The following is a 21,672-nucleotide window of genomic DNA, read 5'->3' as shown; positions in this document are numbered from 1 at the left end:
AATTGTTGCTGCTGCCATGTTAGATACAGGGCTTTCTTTAAAGTTGATCTGTTGCTGTCTGATTATCAGATGATCTTTGTAATTGTGTGTGTGTAGGAGCCCAACATGATCATTCACATAGGTGGGCTTTGTCTTTAAGGGGAAATGTGTGGCGTCAATGTTGTGGAGAGAACTAATTCAAAAGGCTTAATTTGCTTTTTCTGTCACTTATTTTCTTTGTGAAAGAAGAGGGAAAGTGCTCCTGCCTACCACTTCCCAAATAATGAGAGACAGCCAGGTTGAGTCAGACCTGAAGAGGCAGGTCTGGGCATCTAAGTCGCAGAAGAAGTTGATTATAGTCATGCTGAGTACACTTGACTTTCAACAACTTACCTACTTCTGCTATAATGGACATACTCTAGGAACCAGACTACTCATAATTAAAGGAAAGTTTGGGTTGGCTTTTTCTACCTTTATTAGAACATTGTGCTTCAGAATCATTGTGGAGGGGGCTGAGTCTGTTAAAAGGGCACAGAAAGCACATGATTAAAAATGGTGCTGAATAGCCACAGTGGTTATGAAATGGAGCCTCTCGATGGTGCCTTCTCAAACACAGGGAACAGCACATTGGTTCTTACTGTTCTCTTGGTGGCTCCATAGGGTACGTGGCAGCTGATGGCTTCTGTGGTATCTGGTTTGATAGCCTGCTTACATCATACATTTGCACAAGCTGAAAAGGCTTCCTCCTGTGGATAGCCACTGAGAATAATGCACAGTACAAGATGAAGAGAACTAAAGAACTAACCCCCAGCTATCAGGAAATGTGAATTATGGTGGATTTCTCTCAGGAATAACTAATGACTGCATCAGACAATGCAGAAAAATGTACAGGCCCTCACTTATATTCAGGAATTATTTTCTTCCTGGCACCTGAAAAGCCCAAGGATACAATAGAAAAGTCATCTTTGAGCAGGAATTAAAATGGTGTCTGGACGGAGGGCTAGCTTCGGACTCAGGAAGACCTCTCCCCTTTTATGCATGTGAGGAAATGACAATGCTGAGGTTGTTGCTGTCAGCACCGTGTGCAACAGCGCTGGGTCAGTACTTTGGTATCACTTAAGTGAGAGTCACCTTTTCCCCCCAACTAGATGCTGCTAATAAAAACTTGTCAGTGGAGCTGAGAGGAAGTTTAGAGTAGCTGTTGTGTTTAATGGACTAATTAATACTTGTCCAACTCAAAGTTTTACTATAGAATCCCCAACCAAGATGTTAGTCTTGAATTTAGAGGAAATAGTTTGTTTTATTTAATAGCTTTTTCCTCTTTAAAAAATTAGAAAACTTCATTTGTCAAATTCATCTTACTAGGAGATTTGAATTCCCTGTGATCTAGGTGCTGTCTGAGATGATGCACGTAGCCCAGAAAACTCAATGTCTGCATATAGTTACATGGCAAAACCACATGCTTGCCTTTAGCCCTCCTCCTTTTGCCCAGAGGTCTTTTTGCCTTGCAAGCAAGAAGAAAAAAAAAATACATGAAAGAATACACTTTCCTCACAACTCCATGTTATTTGGAGGGTTCAACGGCTCTAAATCCTATTCCCAGCTCTCCTAACTAGTCAGGGGATCAGTTTCATTATATGTTTATAAAAAAGGGGAGGGAGCGTTTGAACTAGATGATCCCTTGAAGGTTCTTCAAGCCCTAAACTCTGTGTCTCTTTCCCTTCTTTAGACCTAATGGGCAACTTTTGCCAACAGAAAAGGCTTAATTAGTTGCCAATGTATTTACTTTCCTAAGAAGTAATCCCCTTAATCTCCCTCTGTGGAGTTATTATACAATAAAGCAAAAATTGGACATATGTAATTTTCAGACCACATTTCTAAATTCTTACACAGCTGTGCAGCTCTGATTTTCACAAAATGTTGGAGCTGGTAGATTCGAAATGGCCTTTGTAATTTTTTCTAGCCTTTATTATCTGTGACACTTAAAAATTCATAACAACCTATGCTGGCCAGTCTTTTAGCAAAACTCAGGAAAGCAGTATTTTCGAATCACAGTTAACAAGCAATGTACTCCCTTCCAAACTTTAAAATAGACAAACTAGCTTATAAGTAGTAACAGTTGTAGGGTAAGCAAGGCAGCAGTAATAAAACCAAAGTGATCAGTTTTGTGTGATTGCAAAGCCCAGTGTGTCCCATAAGCTGTTCATGCAGCTGTTTACAATGACTGGTTTCTGAGGAGACCTAGACCCTTGGGGAAAGGGCTACAGGCATGAGACGTCCCTGCTGCCGATCTTGAGATTCTGGATTCAGTGAGAAATGGTTGCCAGAGAGTTGTAAAATGGTAGCCACTTTCTGGAGGGCTGCTCCACCCTGCTCCCTCTGGCTCAGGTCACATCGTCGCGCACTTCTTGGAGGAACTGGAGTCTGCATTTGCTTTCTTTCTGATGCTTTCTGTAAAAGAAGACAAGGAATTTGTATTTCTTTGTTGCTGGAAGGTTCTGATCTATCTTGCAGAACTGATTTTATTTTGATGAGGAACTATTCATGGCCTGAAATCTATTATCCTTCTTTCTTTATAGTGCTTTCTTCACCCAAATGACAGATTAAACTCTTGTGTGTATAATCTGACTTGTCTGGGAAGGAATATTGTAGTTGCATTTCTGAATGAGAGAATATTGCCATACAGAAATATGAGGAGTGGAGAGCAGGAAGGAAAACCCACTGGAAAAGCAACAGAGAGGTAATAAATAGCTCAGTGTGCCAACAGTGTAGCATTTACCCTCTACAAAACCTGTTGTAAAAATTGTATGCTTCCTCTTTAGTCTCCCCATCCCTTAAAAAAAAAAGCCAAACAAACATGAAAAAGGACCTCGTCTTCACCAGAATCCGGTGAGGTTCGTTTGGAAACAGAACGTGACTTGCCCAAGGTCACCCCAGAACAAATCAGCAAACCCACATCTAGCCCTCTCCCTGCTGGGTGCCTCGCTGCCTTGTATCAGATTCCCTTTGTAAATGCATCCTAAGGACACCTGGTGGTGTTCCAGATTCAAGCTGCCCCTGCCAAGGCCATAGGAGCTGTGTAGAAAAGCAATTGAATTCTCAGATTCGCCAAGGGACGCCAGTGCTCTACTTAGCCGTATTTGCTGAGGATGTATTTTACCAGCGAGATCTCTTCTGCCAATTCCCACGAGCCCTTCGTATAGTCCTTTGTTTGGGTTTTCAGCTGCCATGATTACACCGTGGAGCCAAATAAGCAGCATTCTGTGGCCATGTTCCCAGTAGCTCTTAGTGCCTGATGACAATGGAGAACAGGAGGGGGAGAAAAAAACCACTCAGCAATAACTTGGAGCCACTAGCAGCAATCTGAATCCAGTTGTTTTCAGCTAATATCCAGCAACTCCTTAAAGGAAAATAAGGAGATGCCTTTTATGAAGCTCATTTCCCTAGGTGGTTCATACAGGGATGAGGGTGATGATCCACTCAGGAAAAGCCAGTCCCTCCATGAAGGTCAAAGTCTCCCATGGACCTTAATCCCAAGAGTCTCTAAGATCACCTCAGCCTATAGGAATCTTTTCCCCTGAACTTTTTTTAGAATAATTTTTATTATGAGTTTACTTCACTTTTTGTTAAAACTCATTAAGCATTCAATCCCAAACTATTAACAAAAATGTGCTTAAACACAAATAACAGTAACAGTTTCTGAGCAGCTCTAGCTCAATCCTTTTCCCATATGATTGTGTATTCTATATCTGTGTTAGGGCAGGGGTGTCAAATAGAAATTTTGGTGTTGTTCAGTTATTTCAGAGTCTTTGTCACCCCATTTGGGGTTTTCTTGACAAAGATACTGGAATGGTCCGTCATTCCCTTCTCCAGCTCACTTTACAGATGAGGAAACTGAGGCAAACAGGTTAAGTGACAGTAAATGTCTGAGGTCAAATTTGAACTTGGGAAGATGAGTCTTCTTGACCCCAGACCTGGCATTCTATTCACTGGGCCACTTGGCTGGCCTCAAATAGAAATGGGGGCCACTAACCTATATATAAGGCTCTCCATAGGCCACATATGGACTTGGAAAACCAGATGTTAACGTTATGTTGTGTAGTATTTTTATTTTGTTATATATTTCCCAATTACGTTTTAATCTGGTTTGAGTCACACTCAGAAGTGTTGGGCCGCAAGGGCTGTGTTTGACACCTGCGTTAGGATTTACTTTTAGAAATGAGAGTGTTATTGTAGTCGTGTGTACTGTTCTTCGTATTTTGTGTACAGTTTATCATATTTCTTTATAATCCTCATATCTGTCATTCTTAATAGTCAGTTACATTGATATGTAAGAATTTACACAACCTTTCTTCAACCATGAGGCATTTAAGTTGTTGATAGGATTTTTTTCTGCTAGTGACATAGAATGCAGCTATCAGGAGAATTTATGGATTGCTCCATTTTTTCCCTTCTCAATAACTTCTTGGGGGCACATTTCCAGCAGTGGGATAATGGAGATAATTTTATATCAGTTTTATTATTTTTGTTAGGTACTAGACTGTTGGTGCTACCACCATGTCTGGGCTCTGTTTCCCTGTGGTCCCACCCTCAGCCGTTTGTCCTCTTTATTGTTGTCATTTCAGTAAGTTCTGGATATGCCTTAGTTGTTTTCATTTTTAGTTGGTTACAGGTGAGGTTGGAGAATTTTTTCATATGTTTATAGTTTGTTGTTCATATCTTTTGGCTATTTGTTTCTTGTGAGCTTTTATAGTCTTTGTAATTGGTGCCATTTATTTAGTACTTAGCACACAGAGCCCTGTAATTATTTAACTCTAGTTCAGCTTTCCCAGTATATCCCCCAGATACACTATGAAGTGCCTCAAGGACAAGGATCCTGACTTATACCTCTGTATCTCCTACAGGACCCAGACATGTGAACAAGGTACTTTGGAAACAACAACACTGCATTTGGAAAGGGTAGCGGGGTACATAGTGATTAAACTGGGTGCTCTGGTTCTCTGGGGGCCGTGCTTCCCCAATAGAAGGATCCCTTTCACAGGCCATTATAGACAAACCACACCAGTCACTGAACTTTTTGGCTAACCCCACAGATCCACCACAACAGCCTGACTTCCCAAGACATCTCTTCATTTGATAGGCTTTGTACATTTTCTCTGTTATACTCGTTGTTTGTATTATGTACAGGGACCCTATAGACAAAGTTCAATTTGATTTGAAGGCCTACCATATGTTCAAGGGACTGTAGTCAGTAGAGAGAATTCAAAAATAAAATAATTTGTGCTTCCCAGTATACATTCTACTGAGAAGATACAGTACACATACAGAAGCTATAATACATAAAGTTGTAGAAGGGGCAAAGGAGAGATGAAAGTGTTTAGGGAGAAAGCAGCGACAGCTTGTGAAGATTAAGGAAGATGTCACGGTGATACCTGAACTAATTCTGGAGACAAATTCTAAAAGGAAGAGATGAGGCGGGAGGTAGCGTATCAGATTTGGGGGACAGCTTGTCTTGTTCTGATGCAATACATCAGTGAAAGATAATGTGAGGGCTGGAAAGCTAAAGTGGAGCCTTCAGTGCCTGTTTAAGGAATTTGTATCTTATCCTAGAGGCAGTGGGATCCACTGACTTTTTTGAGTTGAAGAGTAACTGGTCAGAATTCATGCTTTTAAGATGGGGACAAACTAGAGATGAGGAACTCAATTAGGAGGTTATTATAGTAATTCAGTCCAGGAGTGGTAAAAGCTTGAATGAGTGGTAGCAGATCTAAGAGGTGTTGTGGAGGTAGAATCAACAGGATGGAGGATGTATTATGCTACCCGATTTCTGATAGGTGAAGGCGTCAGGTGTGAAGACATGGCCAGAGCTGGAATTTGTTTTGCTGGATTAGGCATATTTGTTGCAAGGGTTATTGGAGTTTTTTTTTTAATTTGAGATGAGGGAGAGAAAATAGAATCTTGTTCATTGAAAAAAACCTTAATTTAAAAATAGTAACTGTATGTGGGGCATGGAGGAGTGGGAAGCATCAGGGATGACCCCGGGTTTCTGAACCTAGGTGACTAGAAGAGGGTGGTTCCCCCAGCAGAAATTAGGGCATATTGTCACCGAGAAGGAATCATTCATCAGTTTGTAAGCTGGCTCAAAACCACCATGTTGGTAGATGTACATTTCGTTTCAAAGGCTAGTTAGTGCCATGTTCTCAGTCTTTAAAGGGGAAATAGCAGGGTGGAGGGAAGAGACAGTCCTCTGGAACCTGGAGACCTGCTATGCTGCTGCTAAGTAATCTCACTTCCTAGGCCTTGGTTTCTTCTAACATGGGTTAAGACTAGCCCTTCCTGAAGCACAGGGTTATTATAAGGCTCATATCAGATAATGTCTATAAAAGTGTTTTGAAGAGTACTGCTTCCATTTAAGTAGTGCTTAACAATGTCACTGCCTAAGATGTAAGGCTTGTGCTTGGTGCTTGATGCCTGTGAATGGGAGATGAGGCTCGTGGCTTGAAATTATAGCCTTACTAGCACCACCTTACCAGAACTAGGTTATATCAAAAGGGTTGTAGCTTGCTGACATGCCAGTACCAAAGATGTGCTAATGCTCATTAAATAAGGAAATGTGCACAGACACTTTTCAAGGTCCCACTCGACTCCTCTCATTTATTTAGCCCTTAGCCAGTAAGAGAGGTTGGCAATATATGTCTCATTTTTATATATACACACATATATACACAGTCGCTTATAAGGATCTCCACACTGAGTTTATTTCAGTGTATCTGTTCAGCTTTCTTCTTAATCATAAGATCAATACAGGTTTTTGTAACAATTCATTTACATATAAAGCAATGATGTATCACCATTACCGTACCATTACTAGACTACAGGAAGCAGAGAAATCTGAGTCTGGTAAAATTTCTTCTGCTTATGGCTTTTTAAGAACTATAAGTGGAACTGGAGATTTTTCTGTAACAATTAAATTCAGCGCGGGCTTAGAAAAACTGGGCATTTTATTTTTAAATGCTATGGGGGAAGGGAACACTGTTACCAAAATAAATTAAATTTCTTCATAAATACATATTCCTTCCTAATGATGAAGACTAGAAATATACTGGAAGTCAGAGGCTAGCCTGTTTCAGTCCCACCACCCAGAAAAATATTAGTTCTAAGGCAGACCTGATTTGTTCAACGAATGTTGTCAGGTCACAGCTGTACTCACCCAAGAAAATAAAACACACCCACACATCGCTATAATAGAGCATAACCTAGGGCAAGTCCATGTCAGGTACAAGGCGCCATGAGAAAGCCAAGGAGGAAGAAGTTATTTTTATGCTCAAGGGTCTCTAATTAGAAAGGCTCAAGTTGTAAGGGCCCAGAGAAGGCAGGTGACCCACTCAAGGTCAGATAGCCAAAACAGGTACAGAAGAATCTAGAACCGAGGCCTCTTGACCCGCCTTTCACTGTTTTTTGTCCCGTGATGCACTGGAAAGAAGATTTCCCCCAGAAATGTGGGTTTGGGTGTAATAAGTACCTGCCCATTGCTGTTCGATAGCGCGAATGTGTGCATCAGTAAACCTCCAGTAATGTGCCAGCTTCTTCCAGTCATTGTGCTTGAGGTATTTGGTGGCTAAGCACCACATTACTGAGCGGATATGCTGGGTTTCCACCCCGTGGTCCTGCTTAAAGGTTAAAGGTTTCACAGCCCAAGAGTCAGAGTCAGTTCTGAGGTTGTCCTGCAGCGGCAGAATAGAAGCTGATGATGTGAAAAGTGCAAATAGCCTGTCAGGAGGAAATCATGGGACAAGAGTCTGCTTGGCCAGAAAAGAACTGTTTAGAAACAATCTGCTGATGCCCCAGCTCTCTGCTCTGGGGAGTGTGATGCCAGTCATGGGACCACAGTCACTGTGGGCGCCACACTTAATCTACTACAGCCCCTTCCACCTCCCTGCCTCCGGGGTACAACTTGGGGAGGCCGTGAAAGATACCCTCTTCTGGTCTGTGGATTCCTTCTGTACTATCTCTGCAAGTGGTGGCCATCTAGTTTGTGCTTGAATACCCCCCATAACATGGAATTCATTACAGCTTATATGATCATGTATTATTCTCTGACATTTTAAATAGAAGAGCCTTGAAGGAAAACAAATGGAAAGTTCTTGGGGAGAGGAGAGACCTTGGGAAATGAAAGTAATATAAAAATGTATCAATAAAATGTTGAAAGAAATTAGGTGTAAATTTAATCTTATGATTTTAATTTTTTTTGCCAAAATGAATAAGTCATCCTAATAACTGCTGATATTTGCACAGAGTTTTAATGTTTGCAAAGCCTTTTGTGAAATAAAGATCCACAGGTGTTATTCTCGTTTTACAGATGAGGACAGAGAAGTTAAGAGACTCACCTAAGGTCACACAGCTGTAATGTCAGAGGTACACACACACACACACACACACATTTCTCTAACGTGGGTCTCATCTGCTCTTTCATGAATGTCCTGGGTTAGCCAAACTCTAGGCTGGGTTCCCACCCCCAAAAAGAGACTTCACGAGATAGGAATTGGCTCATTTTCAAGATGTCGTCACTGATTGTGTTGTTACTATCCTGTGCTATCAGGCAACTTAGGCAAATCTTTTATCCTTTGAAGTTCCATACCCTCATCTGTAAAATGAAGATAATACCTATAGTCCTCATTCCTGATCCCTGCCTTCTAAACCCTACCTGGATCTTGTCAACTGATTGACTACAATGCCAGTCCCTAATCTTCTGCCTCCGCTGCCCTGATTTTCAAACCTAGTACCTAATGTTAGAGGCACTTTGATGGATCTAATTTGCCATGAAGACAGGATCTAAACAAGACACTCATAGGTCCCTGTCCAACCTCAGTGACTTCCATTCCATAAGCGCATTTCATTCATTCAGTCGGTTAAATTGGGAGGAGTATAGTTGGTGGCCATGCCATTTTCTGTTTCTTTTTCCTATCTACCACTCAGGAGGCAGTGCTGGCTGATTGTAGCTGACTGTGGCCAGGTTCCATCTTGAAACCTAATTCCTGTCATTCCCTACCCCCCGACAATGGGGAACTTTCCTACCTGTTCCCATTTGTAAAATCGATCTGCTTTTATGATCATATCTACCAAGCTGATGTGGTTACCACGAGCAGCGACATCCAGTGATGTTTTTCCTTGCTAGAATTAAGAGGAAAGAACAAATGGCGTTACTACATTTATTTATATAAAATGAAGATGTGAGCTTACTTTTAGTTTGCCTTGTAAACCCATTTCACTGAAAGGATAACATTTCCTGCCTTTACTAGAGAGTGGAAAATGAGATACTTCTTTAGGTCTGACATTAGATGTTAAAAAGTTTTCAATAATAAGAACATTCACATTCATAAGAATCATTTCTACCACTTAAAGGTTTATGGAGCATTTTCCTTACAAACAACCCTCTTTGGTAAGTATCACAAGGCAAGTTACCACTTTTTTAGAGAAGGGAAAATAGGGTCAGGGACCTCAAATGACTTCACCAAAGTCACATGGCTAGTTAAGTAGCGTGATGTAAATAATGATGTCTCCACAAAATCCCGAGTATCTTATTGCAATTTAAAATAATAACAATATCTAGCATTTATATAGGGCCTGTGATATGCCAGGCATGGTGTTAAGCACTATATAGATATCTGATCCTCACAACTATCCCTGGGAGGTAGGTATTCTTATCCCCATTTTACAGTTGAGGAAGCTGAAGCACTTAGAGGTTAAGTGACTTGCCCAGGATCACAGGGCCAGTACGTGTCTTGAGTCCAAATTTAAATTTAAACTTAGGTCTTCCTAGCTGCAAGCCCGCTATGCCGTCTAGCTGCCAAAAGGTTGCACTGTGAACAAGCCATGAATGCTGGAATACCTCAGTACATCCTTGGTATGTTCCTCATCTTTTCTGTGCAACGGGAACCTCTGGGAATTTGCTCCCTGGGGACAGCCACGATAAAATGACTTGTACCTCTGCTACCAATGTGTGTAATGTTTTGCTAATCATATCCTTACTGTCCACCCCCTCTATTCCATCCTCCTTTAAGGCCATCCAACACGGAGTTTTCCATGACTGACTACCACAGGTAGTAATGATCCATCCCTTCCTTAAATTCTTTTGTGACCTAGAGGCTTTATCACACAATTTAGCACCCATATTTAATTGTATACTGCCTTATGTTGTTACTTAAGGTATGAATGACTCTGGGCAAGTCACTTAACTTAGCCTTGGTTTCCTTAGGCTAAAGTCAGCAGCTTATTAAGTACTATCCAGCTCTAAATCTATGATCCTGATATATTTCCCAATTAAATAGTAAACTTCTCCAAGCCAAGAACAGGACCCCACCTCAGTGTTAGTTTATACAACAGACATGTGGTGTTTATATTGTTATGAAGAGTGACCTGTTCATGTTTAAAGATAGTCACCCCTAGGATACAGAAAATTGGAGGAACTGCCCCAGATCCCATGGGTTATGATTCTAGAGGCCACTGGAAATGCACAGTGACTCACTGAGGCAGCAGGTGGATCAGCTGATATTAAGGAAAAAAAAAAAAGACCTGAGGCTCATACTTGTAAGTTCAGCCTATTACAGGGGTTCTCATCAGTGAACTTGCTTTCTTAATTTGATAACTATTTCAATATAATTGGTTTCCTCTGTCATCCTATGTATTTTGTTGTTCAGTAATTTTTCAGTCATGTCCAAATCTTCATTACTCCTTTTTGGGATTTTCTTGACAGAGATACTGGAGTGGTTTGCTGTTACAGATGAGGAAACTAAGGCAAACAGGGTTAAGTGACTTGCCCAGGGTCACACAGCTAGGAAGTGTCTGCAGCCAGATTTGAACTCACGAAGATGAGTTCTTTGGCCTGGAGCTCTATTCTCTGCACCACCCACTGGTATTTTACTTTATGCATTTAAAACATCTTTGTGAGAGAGGATCCAGGACACAAAAAAAGATGAAAAAGCCCTGGTCTGTCTCTCTTTTTCCACACATACTGTTGCCTGTTGTTCTATCCATCATCCCCACCCCTCTATCCCTCAGCAGGGCTGCCCTTGATAGTAATTTTAATTGTATTTCAGTGGTATCAAAATAGTATCAAAAGGGTCCGTGGACTAGGCTTTCACAACTTCCTCCCTACACAGAGAGTTCAGCCTAAATAATCCCTTGCCAGTGGGTGTGGCTTATGGTATCTCTTCATGAGACCTGGCTCTTGGCAGCAGGTAAAGGGTCAGTGCCTTAATGATGGGACTGTGAGTGGGGAATCCACCTTATCTGTCAAATTTAAGTTCACTCCTGCGAGGAGGATCATTTCGGCTATGTCTTGTCTCGCATTCTCAGCAGCAATGTGGAGTGGCGTCTGTTGCCTCTGTTTGAGAAAATAACATGAGAAAAAGAGGAATGGATTTCAGAGCAAATGCTGTTAAACTCGAGAGGTAACAAGTAGTGCAGTGAGATAGCCCATCCATCATCGGGGCCCTGAATTAAGGAAGCCAAGCTTTGGAATGGCCATTGGCACTCTGATTAGGCCTTGAGGTTTAAAAGAAAAATCCTTTGCTGTAGGCTAGCTTAAAGGAATTTGCAAATTGAGCAAAAAAGGATAACTAGACAAAGCAGGTTTTTATCGGAGCCCCTACACGGCCAGCGCCTTTGGCCTCAACACGTTCTCTCATTGCAAAGATTTAAGTCCCTGTGATCAAAATGTGGTCTTTGGCTTCCCACTGACAGAACAAGGACTTCAAGCATCTGTTCTGAGACAAAGCAAACAACCAGTAACCAAATGGAACAAATCATCCCAACTTTCAGATTAAAAATGCTGCATATTTTATGACCTATAACAGATAGCACAAGAATCAGAAATCAACCATATTTACAACTGAGCAAATATTTTAATAGTAAGTTCGTTGTTTTTCCTCCAAAAATTACTTAAAATTACATTTTGACTGAGATTTCTCAAATGGGGTGGGGAAGAGGGATGTCAGAGGGAAAGAAAATAGATGAATGGAAACAAAATTTATCCCCCCCCCCAAAAAAAAGGAAAGCAAATTGCTCCCAAGACAAAGCTACACCATCAAGCAACAAACCTGCCAAACTCCATATAGCAAAATGAACATTGATCACTTAACATCTGCAAAGGATTGGCCTTAGAAGAGCTTACGTTGTCGGTGACATCAAGGTCGATTTCTGCCTCGATGAGGAGTCTGACCATGGAAGGGAAGTTGTTCAGGACCGCGATGTGGATGGGAGATGCGTTTTGCTGTGAAGAAATAACACATCAGTGAGTCGAAGAGAGAAGCTTACAAGTCAGAACTGGCTTTTGTGTAGGGCTTGTGACAGCATTGACCCAGGTGGTCTGAGACATTCGCAACACCGACATGTGAAGCCCTGTGCCCAAGTCTGGGGCTGCCTTCCTCACTTCAGACCACTTCATCATAAGAAAATCTTACCTACACGCAGACAAAATCCAATCTGTTTGCATTTAAGCTCTTGCTACATGCCAAGCACTATGTTAGATGCTGCAGATATGAGGCAAAAATGGAAGAGCCCCTGACTTCAAGCAGCTTATGCTCTACTATGAAAAACCAATGTGAATACAGATAAGGAAATACAGATTGAATTCAGAAACACAGGGAAAGCTGCTAGGTTTGCATAGTGAATACAGCACTGGGCTTGGAGTCAGGGAATCCCGAGTTCAAATCCAGCCTCGGACACTTCCTGTAGCTGTGTAATCCCAGGCAAGTCACCTTCTGTCTGCCTCAGTTTCCTCATCTGTAAAATGGGACTGATAACAGCACCTACCTTCTCAGGTTGTGAGAATCAAATGAGATAAAGCACCTAGCAGAGTGACAGGTACACAGTATGCACCATAAATGCTTGTGTCCCCTTCTCGCCCACTTCCCTAGTTATGGTTTTGAATTTGGATTGGTTGGGTTTTTTTTTTGAGGCATAGCATTGATTCATGGGCTCAATCCCACTGCCGATGAGCACAGAATCTTGTTGCCCCTCCTTAGCGCAATGGCCCCCTCCTCTCAGGGGCTTAGTGTAGCACTTAATGCACATCTAATTAATTGCATTGTCACTACTGAAGCTAAGAACCCCCTACCCTTAAGCCATTCCACTGGCTTCAACCTACCCTAGTAGGGTTTACAGGTGTGTGACCCCACACCCAGCAATATAATACCTCCCTGCTCCCAGCTGCTCACCATGGGACTAATGGAATTTAAATCTTAGATTTACAGCATCTAAAACTAGAAAGAAAAAAAAAACCTTAGAAGTCATCTAGTCCAACTACCTCATTGTACAGATGAAGGAACTATGGCTTGGAGAGGTTGCAGGCACATTCTTGAGATTGACAGTTAAGGGGGAAATGGACATTTATGGCCCTTTACAATTTAACCCCTCCAGAATTAAGCCTATGTCCCAAAGCCTTCTGATCTCCTCTCCTACTGTTCTTCCATGTGTACATTCTTCTTTAGTCAGGCTAGTTCCCTTATACTCAGAATATACCACACATGTTTCACCCTAGACAGTATTCCCTGCCTGCGCTACCATCCCCTTCCCCTCCCCCAACTCATTCAAGATAGTCAAGACTCCACCCGAAGCCTCATAACAATATAATGTAACATATACTTTCTTTTTACATGTATGTCCTACCAACTAGACCCTTACACTTTTAGCACCATAGTGGGTACCACATTGTTGGTTATGATGATGATAAAAGTGAGAAAGACCTAGTATACTACCACTATCACTTCTACTTCTATTACAGATTAACCCTTTTTTGATCTCCCAAAATCCATAAAATACTCAGGCTAAAAGGACCCCAGGGAGTTCATCTAACCTAGTCCCATTTTGTTTCCCTGCCATGATACCTAAACTACCTGCATCAAGGTCTCTTTTGGAAAACCTCTAGAGGTGAGGACTCCGTTTTCCTTCTCTGTGTTTGATCACCCAGGTAATCAAGCAGGTTGTCAGAGCTCAGCTTATGTGTCACCTGCTACATGTGTCCTTTCCTGATGCCCAGGTACTAGTTCCTTCCTTCTCTCCAATTATCTTGGATTTATGAAATTTATTTTTGTGTATATGTGTTGATTCTCCCAATAAAAGGTAAGCTCCTTGAGGGCAGGGACGGTTTCATTTCTGCCTTCGTATCCCCAGTGCCTAGCGCACAGTAGGTGCTTATTAAATAAATGCTTATTCTGATGTTTTATAAATAAATTAATAAATAATATTAATAAATAAATGCCTATTCTGATTTTTTAATTTTTGGTCTAACTTCATCTCCCCTTCTCTAATTCATGTTCCTTACAATAGTACTCTAAAGGCAAGATCTTCTCTTTCCCTTAAAAAGCTCTTCACACATTTCAAGTTAGTGATCCTGTCAATCCATCAGAACTTAAGAGCTGCAAGGAACCTAAGAGGTCTCACTTGACCCTCTTGTTTATTGATGAGGCAGTTGACAAACTCTTAAGGGACTTGCCCAAGAAAATGAAATCCAGGTCATCAGACTCCTGGTATAGCAGCCTTTTCACTACATTTGGTTTTCCCTTAAGTCAATTTAATTCAACAAATGTTAACTAAGTACCTACTATGTGCAGAGTATTAAAGATTGTTGTTCAGTCATGTCCAACTCTTTATGACCCTATTTAGGGTTTTCTTGGCAAAGATACTAGAGTGGTTTGCCATTTCCTTCTCCAGTTCATTTTACAGATGAGGAAACTGAGGCAAACAGGGTTAAGTGATTTGCCCAGGCTCTGAGGCTAAATTTGAACTCAGGCCTTCCTGACTCCAGGCCAAGCACTCTATCCACTGTACCAATTAACTATCCTATTGAAAATACAAAGGTGAAATAAGACATGGTCCTCGAGTTGACACTATAGAAGTAATGAATATATTATGAAAAGCAGCTTGGCATCTTGGATATAGAGCTGACCTTGGAGTCAGGAAGTCCTAAGTTCAAGCTGGCTTCTGACATATACTGGCTCAGTGCCCCAATGACTCTCTAAGATTATGCATTTCAGCTGTGCATTGGTAGAGAAGTTTCTCAACAGAAGCTCCCTACACCAATGCAATCACACTCACACATTTTATATTTATATATACATACATATGCATTTATATATATACTTTATACACACATATACATTTTATATGCACACATACATTTATATATACATGAGCATATTTTATATATACACACGTTTGTGTATACGTATATACACATACATTTATAGACATATATACACACATTTGATATCTATAACATACGCATATATACACACATACATTATGCAATGCGTGCATGTACACACACATGCACACACACACGAAAACCCGGATTCAAATCTCAACTCCGATGCTTATTAGCAGTGTGTTCCTCAAGCAATCCACTTACCCTCTCAACCTGTTTCTTCAATTATAAAATAAGGGTAATCCCTTTAGTACCTTCCACGCAGGATTACAGTGAGGCTTAAGTGAGAAAATGTATGTAAAGCTTTGCTAATTTTAAAATACTTTATAAATAATTATTTCCTCTTAAAAACGGAGTTGAGCTAGATATGTTCTCTAAAGTCCAAAAACCCATGGAAAGCAGCATCCACATTTTACCACACGATTTCATGCATTATAGCAACTTGAGCCAGTTGTCCACTATTGACACATTCGGTACCAATTGCATATAAGATTTTTAAGTTTAAAAAAAAGAAAACAACCTTACATGATTTGCGGCATCTACGCTGATCCCAGCACCAATGAGAGCTTGAGCGATTTCATCGAAGCCGTGAAGGGCGGCATAGTGAAGGCAATTCATTTGTTTCTAATAGAGATATCAGAAGTACAGCATGATTCCTGACCTCATATAAAAAAGGAGCATTTATAGCTACAGTTTATGACGTATCTTCTACTGCAGGAAGCCTTTCCCCATCCGTCCAGCTGCTAGCGCCTTCCCTCTGAAATCACATCCCATCTGCTACGTATATATCTTGTTTGCATGTTGTCTTCCCCATTAGAATGTGTGCTTCTTCAGAGCTGAGGCTGTTTTTATTAACTTTTCTGTGATTCCCCAGCCTTTAGCATAGTGCTTGGTATCAAGTAAGCACTTTAAAGATATTCACTGGCTGAACAAAATCAACAAAGCCACTTCTATGCTCTAGTCTTCTGAACCCGCTATACACATCAGAGGTAAATCCAGCCAGTTTAGCTCTAGGATCTATTTGCTCCCAAAGTCATGTTTCCCCCTCCATTGAGAGATAGTCACTGTTCCTATCTAAGGGAGAATTAGCCCCTGTACCCTCAGCTAAGAGAATGCTGGTGGGAATCCTGGCAGCATTCCATACCACAGCCTGGGACAGGTATCCTAGGCAGCCCCAAACCCAGGCTATAGGCCCACCCACCCCCAAACCCCAAAGCTCTAAAACCAATTCAGGTGCCTAGGTTTGGAACTTCTGCTGCTGCTTCTTTAAATAATCAAAAGTGTCTGTTTTCTTGTTACTTTTTATGTGATTCAGATATAAGGTATTAGAAAGGCAGTAAAAAAAAAAGTACCACCTCTGGAGTCACAGGACCTTGGTTCCCATCTTGCTTTTTGTCAGTTGATAAACATTAAGTGCCAACTATGTACCAGGCACTGTGCTAAACACTGTCACTATCTGTGTGACATTGGGCAAATCACTATCCCCCTCTGGGCCTCAGTTTCCTCATCTGTAAAATGAAGAGACTGGACCAAATGGCCTCTGAGGTCCATTCCAAGTATAACTCTGCAATCCTGTGTTATCCGATTTTTCACATCAAGCATCCACCTCTTTATCTGGCCATTCATTTTGATGACCCTTAACTATCTGTTATTTGGTGGAGGGACAGAAAATGAAGCAGCATCAGGCAAAGTCAGTAATGCACAGTCCTCAGCAGCCAAACAGATAGAAAACAAACAGGACAGGTGGGGTCACCTGGGTCTGGGCGTTGATCTTGCTACCAGCCTGAATCAGGAGCTGCACACAGTCCAAGTGGCCTCCCTCAGTTGCTGTATGCAATGCAGTCAAGCCTTCCTGAAACACAGGGTAGAAATGATGGCAGCATGTCACAGAGAATAGAAATCCAGCCTTAAAGCCAGAAAGACCTAGGTTCAATTCCAGACTCAGATATACCCTGGCTATGTGATTCTGGACAAGTCACATAGCCCTTTAATGCTCTGGGAAACTCTACTCTAAGTTGCAGAGAAAGTTATGATCTTCATTGACAGAAAGAGTTTCCTCTATTAATGAAATCACAGATTTTAGCCCTTTTCCCTAATTAGGATACTGATCACTTCCTGTAATTTAACACGAAGTCTCCACTCTCACTGCTCACCATCCTATGCACATGCTATGGTCAGCTTTGCCTCTGTACTTTTGTTCATGACGTTCCCAGTACCTGGGATGCCCTTCCTCCTCCTCTTTGCTTATCCAAAACCTACTTTGCCTTTTTTGGGCCAGCTTAAGTCCCACTTCACCCAGAAGCATTCCCTGACCGCTCCAGCCACAAGGATCTCAGGGTCTTCTGACACTTATTTTCCTATTAGAAAGTAAGCTCCCCAAGGGCAGGGACTAATTATGTCTTTGTTTCCCTAGTGTGTGACACAAGTAGGTGCTTAATTAATGCTTGTTTTGATTGTTCCACTCATCTACAATCAATCACCCCCTTCTGACATCCCCTGCATAGGTACTGCTATCTCACTTTCCATAGTTAAATGTATGATTTGCCTAACTAGGCCTAACTAGTAAGGACTTATTTTACATGACTTCAGTGTCCTTCCCACATCCCACATTAGGTGACTACTGCCTGTGTGACTCTGGGCTAGTTTAACCTCTCTATGCTTCATTTTCTTTATCTGTAAAATGAAATCTTGTTGTCCTATAAGGACCCTTCCAGCTCTAACTCTGCGAGCCCTGTTACATATATACACATATGCTATATATTACATACATAGCCAGGATTGATACACATCAGTAGGGACTCAACATTTTTTTTATTGCATCAATGCATGTGCAAACAATTCCAGGACTCTATCCACTTAGAGGGGGACGAGTTAGAACTAGGAAACACGTCCCATTCTCCCTCACATGGAGAGTAGTCTCCATATGTCAAGAGTTGTCCTTAGAACAAAAGGATTAATCATACACTAATCAAATGTAAATACAAGATGGCGCCAGTGGATATAGAGTGACAGTCCTGGAGTCTGGACAACCCACCTTCTTGAGTTCAAATTTGGCCTCAGACACTAGCTGTGTGACCCTGGGCAAGTCACTTAACCTTCTTTGCCTCAGTTTCCTCATCTGTCAAATGAGCTGGAGAAGGAAATGACAAACCACTCTTTGCTAAGACAACACCAAAAGGGATCACAAAGAGTCGGACACAACTGAAAATGACTAAATAACAAACTAATTAAACATTTTGTAGATACTTAATGTTCTAGGTACTTCGCTAGAGACTACAAATACCACAATTTAACATTGAAGCTGGGAGAAAAGAAGAAAAGGAGGCAGTTAGGGTGGCTCAGTGGATAGAGTGCTGGGCCTGGAGTCAGGAAAAAAGACTGGAGTTCAAATCAAATCTTAGATACTTACTAGCTGTGTGACCCTGGACAAGTCACTTAACCTGTTCACTTCAGTTTCCTCCTCTGTAAAATGGGGTGATGATAAGAGCACCTGCCTCGCAGGGTTGTTGTGAGGATTAAATGAGGAAATAACTATGAAGTGCTTGGCACAGTGCCAGGCGCACAGTAAGTGGTATGTAAATGTTGTTATTATTATTATAATTACGGAAGCAAAGCTGCCCCTGCCTTAGAAGAAGCATTAGGATTCAGATACAACACTAAGAGGCTTCATATTCTAAGGGATAAATAAACCTAAAAATGTCAATGAGCACAGAGAGCAGGGCTGAGACAGAGGGGGATGCTTCGGATATCTAATGAAAACTGAGAGGGGAAGCTGGATCCTGGCTTGGGAAACCGAGGCTCCAGACTCACTACAGGGCAAGGGGGAGCCTGCAGGGCCCACGGGCAAGTGTCCTGACTTACCGCATTCTTCTCCTCTAGGTCCAGTCCAAGCTCTATGATCCTCTGGAGCACTGAAGAGTGGCCATTCTTTGCTGCTAGATGAAGGGCCGTGTTCCCCTCCTGCAAACAGATGCTGGTTCAGGTGGGGAATAGGCAGGTGAGTAGCTCTGCACGCTAACCGAAGAATCAAAAAACTTCAATCATGGGGACTTACTTAAAGACCGCCTGGTGTCACCCATCCATTTTATAGGGAGGTAACACAAAGCAGTGAAAAGACCCCTCGATTCAGGATCCAAGGACCTGAGTTCAGTTGCTGGCTCCAAAATTTACTATCTGTATGACCTTTATCTCCTTAAGCCCCAGGGCTCTCAGTAAAACAAGGATAATATTTGTTCATTTTCAGTTGTGATCTAATGTTTATTACCCCATTTGGGGTTTTCTTGGCAAAGATACTAGAGTGGTTTGCCATTTCCTACTCCAGCTCATTTTACAGATGGGGAAACCGAGGCAAACAGAGGTTAAGTGACTTGCCCAGGGTCACACACGCTGGATTTCAACTCGGGTCTTACCTAACTCCAAGCCCAGTGTTCTAGCCACAGCACCACCTAGTGACTCAATACTTGTACTACCTACCTTTGGACACAAATGAAATGACTAAACAACCACCTTCTCAGAGAGCTCTTGTGTATTGTAAACCATGAAGTGACACAATTTGAGCTATTATTTTTATAAATAAATTTGATTGTAATATTCTGTTTGCGTATCACCTACATTTCCCAAGGTGTCCCCCATCCCTCCACCTTCCAGCGAGCCATTCCCACAAAACAAAGAAAAAAAAGGTATTCAGCTGAATGACTGATGAATGCCTCATTCTGTCCCAACGTGGAGCCTGAACTAAGAGAGTGCTGGCCTCAGGGCCACCTTCAATGGGGCCTGACCTCCTGAGAGCCCCTCCTGGTGTTGCAGATGAGGAGCCCCAAGAACCTGAATGACTTTCCCATCACCACAGTTAGAGGCAGGACCAAGACGAGACCCTGCATCTCATGATTCCTAAAACCATGTGCATTATACTAGCTCCGCACACCTCTGTAAACTCTGAGGAGGAGAGAGGGCAGAAAAACCCAGGCTCATTCAGGGCTGAGATGATTGCTTCTTGGGGGTCCTGTACAAAAATCAGGCCATTCTCTTCATGATTTCTCACACATGTGGTGCTCTTTCTTATTCCTTTTTCTGAAAATGATGCTCCCCCTGCCTGTCCACTTACTCCATTCCACTCACCCTTCAAGGGCTAGCTCAGATCCCAGCTCCTCCAGAAAGCCTTCCATGACTGACATCCACAGTGCTCCCTCTCCTCTCCTCCTCTCTCTCTTCTGACTTCCAGCAAAACTTATCTTGTCACAGACTGTGGCACATAAAAATCTGTACTTCTATTCAAACATTTCACGCACCCTTACACACACTCCTTCACTTCTACCCTAAGTAGGTTCTCAAAGTACATCTTACGAACTAGAAAGTCTTTGAGCACAGGCTTGGTGAGGGACAATCCATGGAACAGCCTAGCCAAGTCTAGATGGAGACATTTATCATCATCCCTCCCCCCACCCCCACCCCCAAAAAAGCTGCCCCGGGGAAGTAAAGGGTGGCGTATTTTTTCAAAGACATTTATCATGTAATTTATGTGAAGTAATTAATTGCAGGATGAGAATTCTGGATCCCAGACAAATGTCTCCACAACCAGTATGTATAGGCTTATTGAGGGCAGGGAACAACATGCAAACACATAGAAATATACATATATGCCAAATATATATATATGTACCAAAATGTATATGAACATGCATATATATATTTCCATGTAAACATACATGCATGTTTATACACACCTTGGTATTCATATATATGCATGTTTATATATAAATACCAAAGAGTATATAAACATACATATATGTTTACATAGAAATATATGTATATTACATCGTGTATAATGTATTATACATGTGTTTACACACAAATAGACATGGATTGAAGTCTGTGTGTATATAAACATGCATATGTATTTATGTATAAACATATAAATGTGTGTATAATACACTTGTATGTATTAATTGTATGCATACATGTGTGCCCACATAAAATACACACATTTGGGCCTAATTAGCATTTATGTGTATAAACATGCATGTGTGCTTATATATAAATATATGCAGATATTATATTGTGTATAATGTGTTATAGATGTGTTCACACAGATACAGACATGGACCAAAATCTGCATGTGTGTATAAACATGCATATATGTTTATAAACATATGAATGTATGTACATAATATGCCCGTATTGTAGTGTGTATGTTATTTTGTGCACACATATGTGTCCACATGCACATCTATGGGCCTAACTTGAAGTTGTGTATGTAAACATGCATATATGTTTATACGTAAGCATATATGTGTATACAACACATATATAGCGTGTGTTATATCTGTGAATATGTGTCGACACAAATATAAATGTATGGACCATAGTGTGCATTTGTGTGTTTTACAAACACTGAATGGTGTATACGTGTGTGTGTGTGTGTGTGTGTGTGTGTGTGTGTGTGTGTGTACATATAGATACACACACATACACACACGCTTTGGTCCATA

The 21,672-nt window shown here is 41.4% G+C and overlaps 1 protein-coding gene across 1 annotated transcript in view; it reads right to left on the bottom strand.

Moving 5' to 3' along the window:
• Nucleotides 1–423: 423 nt before the first annotated feature.
• The window catches only part of ANKDD1A (ankyrin repeat and death domain containing 1A), a 49,710-nt gene continuing 28,461 nt past the window's right edge, over nucleotides 424–21,672 (bottom strand). Inside the window, exons 7-15 of the mRNA XM_036735562.1 lie at nucleotides 19,046–19,144; nucleotides 16,938–17,036; nucleotides 15,710–15,808; nucleotides 12,152–12,250; nucleotides 11,264–11,362; nucleotides 9,055–9,150; nucleotides 7,502–7,703; nucleotides 3,140–3,271; nucleotides 424–2,430 (exon numbers count right to left, since the gene is read on the bottom strand). Of these exons, the coding sequence (XP_036591457.1) occupies nucleotides 2,369–2,430; nucleotides 3,140–3,271; nucleotides 7,502–7,703; nucleotides 9,055–9,150; nucleotides 11,264–11,362; nucleotides 12,152–12,250; nucleotides 15,710–15,808; nucleotides 16,938–17,036; nucleotides 19,046–19,144 (987 nt within the window). The 3' untranslated portion in view covers nucleotides 424–2,368. The remainder of the gene's footprint in view (nucleotides 2,431–3,139; nucleotides 3,272–7,501; nucleotides 7,704–9,054; nucleotides 9,151–11,263; nucleotides 11,363–12,151; nucleotides 12,251–15,709; nucleotides 15,809–16,937; nucleotides 17,037–19,045; nucleotides 19,145–21,672) is intronic.

This window comes from Trichosurus vulpecula, chromosome 8 (assembly GCF_011100635.1).
Source record: "Trichosurus vulpecula isolate mTriVul1 chromosome 8, mTriVul1.pri, whole genome shotgun sequence".
Classification (NCBI taxonomy): domain Eukaryota; kingdom Metazoa; phylum Chordata; class Mammalia; order Diprotodontia; family Phalangeridae; genus Trichosurus; species Trichosurus vulpecula.
This window is presented reverse-complemented; position numbering and strand designations above follow the sequence as displayed.